Source organism: Vicia villosa, linkage group LG7 (genome assembly GCF_029867415.1).
Source record: "Vicia villosa cultivar HV-30 ecotype Madison, WI linkage group LG7, Vvil1.0, whole genome shotgun sequence".
NCBI lineage: Eukaryota > Viridiplantae > Streptophyta > Magnoliopsida > Fabales > Fabaceae > Vicia > Vicia villosa.
In genome coordinates this window covers 86,394,876-86,404,002 of record NC_081186.1, presented here as the reverse complement: position 1 = coordinate 86,404,002, position 9,127 = coordinate 86,394,876, and the positions used below count along the sequence as shown (strand labels likewise).

General features: G+C 38.4%; 3 protein-coding genes across 3 annotated transcripts; 2 read left to right on the top strand and 1 right to left on the bottom strand.

Moving 5' to 3' along the window:
* The first annotated feature begins 4,485 nt into the window (after window positions 1-4,485).
* LOC131619586 (uncharacterized) lies at window positions 4,486-5,550 on the top strand. Its single transcript, XM_058890671.1, has one exon. The coding sequence runs from the start codon at window positions 4,486-4,488 to the stop codon at window positions 5,548-5,550; it is 1,065 nt and encodes a 354-aa protein (XP_058746654.1).
* A 308-nt stretch (window positions 5,551-5,858) lies between these two features.
* LOC131619585 (uncharacterized) lies at window positions 5,859-7,031 on the top strand. Its single transcript, XM_058890670.1, has 4 exons — window positions 5,859-6,099; window positions 6,142-6,329; window positions 6,495-6,762; window positions 6,859-7,031. The coding sequence occupies exons 1-4, from the start codon at window positions 5,859-5,861 to the stop codon at window positions 7,029-7,031; spliced, it is 870 nt and encodes a 289-aa protein (XP_058746653.1).
* Window positions 7,032-7,478: 447 nt separating this feature from the next.
* Window positions 7,479-8,851, bottom strand: LOC131619584 (disease resistance protein RGA5-like). The gene is made up of 4 exons (XM_058890669.1): window positions 8,846-8,851; window positions 8,688-8,763; window positions 8,239-8,600; window positions 7,479-7,652 (listed from the first exon to the last, which is right to left on the bottom strand). Exons 1-4 carry the CDS (start codon window positions 8,849-8,851, stop codon window positions 7,479-7,481), a joined length of 618 nt encoding a protein of 205 aa, XP_058746652.1.
* Between the last annotated feature and the right edge of the window lie 276 nt (window positions 8,852-9,127).

Below are 9,127 nucleotides of genomic sequence, written 5' to 3'. Positions count from 1 at the left end.
CCATTCTGCTTCAGACTATATGGATATCCAGATCAAGCTCCTACTTACAAACCCAAGCAGATCATGCCCATCCAGAAGCAACATTGGGAACCTAAGAGTAAGGCTTTAATAGCTCATACATCTCTTAGAGTTTCAGCCAAAGAAGACTGGTATTTTGATAGTGGATGCTCCAGGCACATGACTGGACTCAAGAACCTGCTCGTTGATATCAAGAGTCATTCCACTAGCTATGTAACCTTTGGTGATGGAGCTAAAGGAGAAATCAAAGGAGTTGGAAAATTAGACTGTTCGGGAGTGCCAAGTTTAGAAGGTGTTTTGTTGGTCAAGGGCCTGACAGCTAATCTCATAAGCATCAGTCAACTATGTGACCAAGGATACCAAGTCAACTTCACCAAAGATGAGTGTGTGGTTACTAATAAAGAAAAGGAAGTAGTAATGAGAGGTGTCAGATCCAAAGATAACTGCTACTTGTGGGTGTCTCATGAATCTAGCTACTCTACTGTTTGTTCTAAAGAAGAAGAAGCAAAGCAGTGGCATCAAAAACTTGGTCACCTTCATCTAAGAGGTATGAAGAGACTCATCTCTCTGGAAGCTGTAAGAGGAATTCCTAAGCTACAAATTGATGAAGGAAAAATATGTGGTGAGTGTCAGGCAGGAAAACAAACCAGGATGTCACATCCAAAAGTTACATATTTGACTACTTCCAGAGTTCTTGAACTGTTACATATGGACTTGATGGGACCAATGCAAATAGAAAGTCTTGGAGGAAAGAAATATGCTTATGTGGTTGTGGATGACTACTCCAGGTTCACTTGGGTAAACTTCATCAGAGAAAAGTCAGATGTGTTTGATGTTTTCAAGGACCTATGTCAAAGAATTCAAAGAGAAAAAGATAATAGCGTTGTGAGAATCAGAAGTGATCATGGAAAGGAATTTGAGAATCAAAAGTTTGCTGAATTCTGCTCCTCTGAAGGAATACATCATGAGTTCTCTTCCCCTATTACTCCACAGCAAAATGGGGTTGTTGAAAGAAAGAATAGAACTATTCAAGAATCAGCTAGAGCTATGATCCATGCTAAGAATCTCCCTATCTACTTCTGGGCTGAAGCCATGAACACTGCTTGTTATGTCCATAACAGAGTTACCTTAAGAAAAGGAACCTCTACCACCCTATATGAGATCTGGAAGGGAAGAAAACCTACTGTCAAATACTTCCATGTGTTTGGTAGTAAGTGTTATATTCTTGCTGATAGAGATCACCGGAGGAAGATGGATCCCAAGAGTGATGAAGGAATCTTTCTGGGCTACTCTACAAACAGCAGAGCCTACAGAGTTTTCAACTCAAGAACCAAAACAATAATGGAATCCATAAATGTTGTGGTTGATGATATTCACAATCAAGCAGATGTCACAGGAGATGTCGGAACATTCTGGGATCTTACAGCAGAAGGTTCCACAAGAGAAGATGATGACAATCCCAATATCACAGAAGCTGAGACTGAACCCCCTAACAAGATTCCTTCTATAAGACTTCAGAAAGATCATCCTAAAGAACTTATTATAGGGGATCTCAACAGTGGAGTTATTACAAGGTCAAGAGAAGTTGTCACAAACTCTTGTTTTGTATCAAAGATTGAACCTAAAAATGTCAAGGAAGCATTAACAGATGAGTTCTGGATTAATGCCATGCAGGAAGAACTAGGCCAGTTTGAAAGGAATGAAGTTTGGGAGCTGGTACCAAGACCTAAAGGTACTAATGTCATTGGAACTAAATGGGTTTACAAAAACAAGTCAGATGAACTGGGAACTGTTATCAGAAACAAAGCAAGGCTAGTTGCTCAAGGATACACCCAAGTTGAAGGAATTGACTTTGATGAAACCTTTGCCCCTGTTGCCAGACTTGAGTCAATTAGGCTAATGTTGGGAATTGCATGTATTCTGAAATTCAAACTATACCAGATGGATGTAAAGAGTGCTTTCTTGAATGGGTACTTAAATGAGGAAGTCTATGTAGAGCAACCTAAAGGTTTTGCTGATCCAAATCATCCTGATCATGTCTACAAACTAAGAAAAGCTCTTTATGGTTTGAAACAAGCCCCTCGAGCTTGGTATGAGAGACTAACTGAGTTTCTTACTAGTAATGGATACAGGAAAGGAGGGATAGATAAAACTCTTTTTGTCAAAGATGAAGGAGGGAAGATTCTGATAGCCCAAATCTATGTGGATGATATTGTATTTGGTGGAATGTCAGACAAGATGACTAGACATTTTGTTGATCAGATGCAATCTGAATTTGAAATGAGTCTAGTTGGTGAATTAACCTATTTTCTTGGGCTGCAAGTCAAACAGATGGAAGACTCAATCTTTCTCTCTCAGAGCAAGTATGCTAGAAACATTGTCAAAAAGTTTGGAATGGAAAGTGCTTCTCACAAAAGGACACCAGCACCTACCCACTTGAAGCTGACCAAAGATGAAAAGGGAACTAGTGTTGATCAAAGTCTGTACAGAAGCATGATAGGAAGTCTGCTGTATCTTACAGCCAGTAGACCTGATATTGCCTTCGCTGTTGGAGTATGTGCCAGGTATCAAGCAGAACCCAAAACCAGCCATATCAATCAAGTCAAGAGGATTCTGAAATATGTGAATGGTACTTGTGAATATGGAATGCTCTACTCTCATGGGTGTGAACCCATTCTCACTGGGTATTGTGATGCAGACTGGGCAGGAAGTGCTGATGACAGAAAAAGCACTTCAGGAGGATGTTTCTTCTTGGGTAATAATCTTATTTCATGGTTCAGCAAGAAACAAAATTGTGTGTCTCTGTCCACTGCAGAGGCAGAATACATTGCAGCTGGAAGTAGTTGCTCTCAGCTTGTTTGGATGAAACAGATGTTATCAGAATACAATGTCACACAAGATGTCATGACACTATATTGTGACAACTTAAGTGCCATTAACATCTCGAAGAATCCTATTCAGCATAGCAGGACCAAGCACATTGATATTAGACACCATTACATTAGAGATCTTGTTGAGAATAAAACAATTGTCTTGGAACATGTTGCTACAAACCTTCAACTAGCTGATATTTTCACAAAAGCCTTGGATGCAAATCAATTTGAAAACCTAAGAAGCAAACTAGGCATTTGTCTCTGTGAAGGATTATAGCAATTAATTGGTTGTGGGATCAGCACTACTACTACCTTGACTGTCAAGTATACTCTGCTGATGGAGGTAATGATCATACTGTTGGTAGTATTGGCTGAGGAGAGTGAGGATACTGTTGGTAGTAGCTCCAATAATGTGGAGATGAGTGAGAAGGATGATTCTTCACTTGTTGTTTGGCTCCTTTTGTGGCTAGAAAGGGGGAGAAATGATGATATGGTTGTTGATACTGTTTGGTATGGATGCTGTTCTGTTTGGTTCCTTGGGTGTACTATGGTGATGATGATGTTGTGGGCTGTTTGTTGGATCCTTGTTCATTTTGGCTGCTGCGAGTACTCTGATATCATCTATTGTTGTTTTAGCCAAAAATTCGCCAAAGGGGGAGTTTGTAGATGTTTTTGATTGGCTGTATTTTTGGTAAAACAAATAGTATCTGTATCATGTCAAACCTGTTGTTTTGACATGCATTGCTTTTAAGTTTTCTTGTAGTTTCTTTTGTGCAGGCTTTTTCTTAATGTCGAGACCGATGTCAAGACATCCGAAGCTACTGTGTTATGTTCGTGTTTGGTTCTTGATCAGTTATGTTTTTGCGCGCCTCTTTTGGAAACTTTGGATATTGTCTTGTTTCAGAACAATGTTTTGTGATGGATCTCTGCCCTATCGGAAACGGTTTTAATCAGGTTTAAAACTGGTATTGGATCCAAGGCCCAGCTGATGCAAGATTATATATATCAAGTGAAGAAGCTGCTGCAAGCGTGAGAAAAAATTAGGGTTGCCGTCTAAAAGGTCTGTTGTGTTGTCTGTGTACTAGATTTCTTGTAAGCCAAACAATCATCATGATGATTGTCTTGGTCTAGGTGTGTTTGTTTTGAGTTGTAAGAGGTACTCGAAGCTTCTAAGCAAGAGTACTATTGTTCTTGATCAAAGCTTTTAAGCAAGATCAAGTTGTGTCCTTGAAGAGTGTCTTCGTCTGTTATTATTTGTTTGTAAGTGTTCATCACTGCTGTGATTGAGGGGGAGTGAGTAGGTTCTCTGATCTAATGATTTAGATTGAAGTTGCATTGGGTAGATATTAAGTGAAAGGCGTAATATTGAGTTGTATTACCTTGAATTAATATTGCTTATAGTGGACTTCCTCCCTGGCTTGGTAGCCCCCAGATGTAGGTTTGTTAGAACCGAACTGGGTTAACAATTTTCTTGTGTTATTTACTTTTCTGTTTGTACTTTGTTCATCTGTTGGAAAAATATTCAGATAGTGATGTCGTGACATCCTGTAGGACATTGCGTGTCTGAGTCCAGAATTTCAATTTCAACGAAATCATGAGCGGAGGAGAAAGATTAGGGGCAGGCGAGTTCTATGGCAAAAGAGGTATGGAGGATTTCCAGGAGTTTATCGGGAGAATGGGGGTGGTAGATATTCCTTGTGTGGGAGGCAAGTTTACTTGGTTCAAAGCAAATGGTAAAGCAATGAGTAGATTAGATAGATTTTTGGTTTCTAGAAATTTGATGGATATGTGGGGGGTGATTGATCAACGTATAGGCAAAAGGGATATCTCGGATCATGTGCCCATTCAATTATTTTCCGGTAATCTAAACTGGGGGCCAAAGCCGTTTAAATTCAATAATTCTTGGTTTAAACATGAGAAGTTCAAAAGTTTCATTCAAGCGGAATGGCCGAAGTTGAAGGTTCATGGTAGGGGAGATTTCGTGTGGCTTGAAAAGCTTAAAAGATTGAAACTCATCTTAAGGAAGTGGAACCGGGAGATTTTTGGTTGGATTGATTTAAAGGTGGATGAAGAGGTGGATGGCATTAATGAGATGGACAATTTATTAGCAGAAAATTTCGGGGGCAGCATTGACGGGTTAGTAGAAGCGAGAAGGGAGGCTTTTGACGAAGTGAGGAAAACCTTAATTTTGAAAGAGAGTATGCTAAGGCTTAAATCGAGACAATTATGGTTGAAGGAAGGGGATAAGAATTCTAGCTTTTTCCACAATAGTCTCAAGAAGAGGTATAAGAGGAATGCTATTTCTTTGTTGGAGGGAGCGAATGGTATGGTGGAAGGGGTGGTCGAAGTCAAAGAGGAGGTAAAAAGACATTTTGAGAACTTTTTCAAAGAAGAAGATTGTGCTAGGCCGGTCCCGGAGGGTTTGAACCTTAAATCTTTAAGGAATGAAGATAGAGAGTGGTTGGAAAGGGAGCCTACGGAAGAAGAAAAAAAGAGGCGGTTTGGGATTGCGATGGCAACAAAAGCCCGGGTCTGGATGGATACACTCTCGAATTTTTCCAAGTTTGTTGGGATACTCTCAAGGAAGATGTGGTTAGATTCGTTCGCGATTTTTGCTCTAATTGTAGACTCACTAAGGGTTGCACATCGTCGTTTTTAGATTTAATTCCTAAAGTTAAAAACCCGCAATCCTTATACGATTTTAGGCCTATATGCTTGATGGGTTGTTTGTATAAGATAATAGCAAAGATTTTGGCAAAAAGGATGAGGAATGTGGTGGGGAAGTTGGTCTCTTATAACCAAACGACTTTCGTTCTGGGTAGAAATATAGCGGATGGAGTTTTAGTTGTGAATGAGATTTTGGACCTAGCCAAAAGAGACAAAAGAAGTTGTGTGGTTTTAAAGGTGGACTTCTAAAAAGCTTATGATAGGGTAAATTGGCCTTTTTTGAAGTATGTTTTGAGAAAAATGGAGTTCGGGGAAAAGTGGTTAAGATGGATGGAAAGTACTATTTTCTCTAGCGACATGTCCGTTCTCATTAACGGAAGCACCACAAAGGAGTTTAAAGTGGAGAAGGGGTTGCGTCAAGGAGATCCTTTATCTCCTTTTTTGTTCGTTTTGGTTACTGATGTTTTATCGACATTGATGAGGAAGGCTATCATTAATGGAGATTTTCACGCTTTCAAAATTAATGAAGAAGAGGAGATTAGTATGTTATAATTTGCGGATGACACATTAATAATTGGGGAAGGTGATACTTTTAATTTGTGGAGTATGAAAGCGGTGTTAAGGGGTTTCAAGGTTATGTCGGGATTGAGGATCAACTTTAAAAAGAGCAACATCTACGAAATCAACGTGGGGAATTGGTACCTTGAGGCGGCTTCTTCTTTTCTTTCGTGCAAAGTAGATAAACTTCTGTTTAAATTCCTTGGAGTCAAGGTGGGTGATAGCCCGAGGAAAACTTCCATGTGGCGAGATTTGATTACGGCTTTGAAGCATAGATTGGCCGTTTGGAAAGGAGCTCATTTAAATTTAGTGGGAAGAGTTTGTTTGATAAACTCCGTGTTGAATTCTATACCTATTTATTCTCTCTCTTTCTATTAGGCTCCATCGAAGGTCTTAAATGAGATTACCTCGATTCAAAGGAAATTCTTATGGGGCGGGTGTGATATCAAAAGATCCATTTGTTGGGTTCGTTGGGATTCGGTTTGTAAATCTCGTGAAGAAGGAGGGCTTGGTGTTAAGAATGTGGAGGTTATGAACGCGGCGTTATTAAGTAAGTGGAAATGGAGAATTTTATCGGATGAAGAGGTTGTTTGGAGGCGTATCCTAGAATCTAGATACAACAACGTGAGGAGGAAAGTGTTAATAGGTGATAAGTCCGTAGTGGAGAATAAGGATTCAATTTGGTGGCGGGATCTTTTAAAATCTGACAATTATGAATTACTTTTGAATCACAATTTTTCAGGTGCGGTGTCGTGCGTTGTTGGCAATGGCAGAAACATACCTTTCTGGTATGGTTGCTGGGCGGACGAGAAGCCTTTAATGGAGTTGTTTCCTGACCTGTTCACGCAGGCTAAGGAGGACGGTATGACTGTAGAGGAGGCTGGCGAATCGACACCCGGAGGCGGCTGGCAGTAGCGTTTGGACTGTGTGCTGCAGAATTCCAATAGCAGCCGCAGTTGCTCGGGCCAAAGACATCAGCAGTTCCTGACTATTTTGGACCGTGTCAATCCGTATGCTGGCAGTGAGGATGTGTTTCGGTGGAAGCTGAATGTGGAGGAGGTTTTTTCAGTGTCTTCTTGTTATCACAGGTTCTTTTCTAAGTTGTCTGGCCCTCCTATTTTTACTTGTGTAGTAAAAGATGCAACTTTTATTTGGAAGATTCAAGCTCCATCAAAATCTCTTTTCTTTGGTTAGAGACTCATCCATGATAGATTAGCAACCAAAGATCATCTTTACAAGAAGGGAATCTTGGATATTTCCGAGATTAATTGTGTCTTTTGTTCGGAGGAAGAGGAGCGTTTAGCTCACCTTTTAGGTGGTTGTCTTGCGGTGAAACCGATTTGGTTGAAGGTGTTCGATTAGTTAGGTTGCATTACGGATTTCTCGTTGGTGGATTTCATCACTTTCCCTTTCATCTCCGATAAGGTGCACTCCACAGCTAAAAGGAAGATTATTGGAGTTATTTGGCTTGCTACGTGTTGGCATATTTGGTTGATCCGCAACGCGATAATTTTCAAGGATGGAAAATTTAGCTTCCTAGATTGTATGTCGGAAATTATGTTTAGCTCTTGGAAGTGGTTATGTTCTAGCGGCAAGATAGCAAAAAACTGTAATTTCCATGTTTGACACATTTCTCCGCTTACTTGTTTCGAGTAGCGGGGAGTGATCTTTTGTATCGGGAGGAGCACCTCTTATGCTTCGTCTTCGTTCAATATGTTTATTTGCCTATTAAAAAAAAACTAATATAAAATAGACTAACAAAGTAAAAGATCAATGAGGTTAATGTTTGTTTTCATTAGCTCATCAAAGTTTACCTATTATCATAAGTTTTGAGATACTATTTGTTTGAGACTTATTAAAACAACTAATGACAACAACTTATAACATTGTTCATAAGATTTTTTAATTTACTTTTACAAGTTCTTCAAAATACAAAGCTTTATTTTCGTATTTTAATTCAACGTACAAAATACAATGTAATAATAATAGTTTTATCTATGTTTATTCAACAGTCTATTTTGATAAGCTTAAAAGACTTTTTTTATTGTCTATGACCTAACTTTTATAGTTAAATAAGTTTATAAAAAAACTTAGACATTTTCTATTTAAAAAAAGGTGCGACCTGACCCGGATCCACGTAAACAAGATCATAGACTCCTGTTAGTTGATCTAACCTATTCCAATAGCAACTAATAGGATATGGATCATAAACTATGTAATAAGGGGTACAAGGTGGATGATAGCTTTGCTCACAACAAGATAACTTTTCCAATGATGTGGTACTTATTTCAACATCTTTTTGTTCTTCACCAGCTTCACCACCCTCATTACTAGTAGTGGAAGTCTTTTCATCTTCAACACTTAGAAGATTAACATAACAAAATTTCTTTCTCAACTTTTTAGCCAAACAAACACAATCTATTTGATCTCCAGTTACTACTACTTGATCTCTGTTTTCTCCTTCTAATGACACTGAAACCACACCTATATAGGATCATACATAACAATGTAAAATATAATATAAAGGTACAAGTGAAATTAATTAATGGAAGTGAAGGTTATTGCATGTACCTTGAAAAGCTGCAGCTATTTTCATAGCTTTGCTTCTGCATTTATCATTTCCCATATGCATCTGGATAACTATTTTCTGTGGTAAATAAAGAGCTTATTATTATTTACCAAAAAATAAAATAAAGAGCTTATAATTAAATCATGCATTTATTTCTCACCTTCATATTAGTACCACCTATTTTCAAATTGTTTTTATGCTAATTTGTGGTTAAGGTGCAATTCATAGTCATTGAACTCTTAGATATATATACCAATATAAATGAACTATTGAATGATTGTTTGTATTATTTTGTTGACTGAGGTAAACTCATATTTGCGCGTATGCACGACAAATGATTGATTTTGAAATTTCTAACTTTAATTTTCTTTTTTTCTCTTTTTTCCGTTTTACACTTATGGTGGGAAATTAGGTGTTATAAATTATTGTGTTTGGTAGGAAA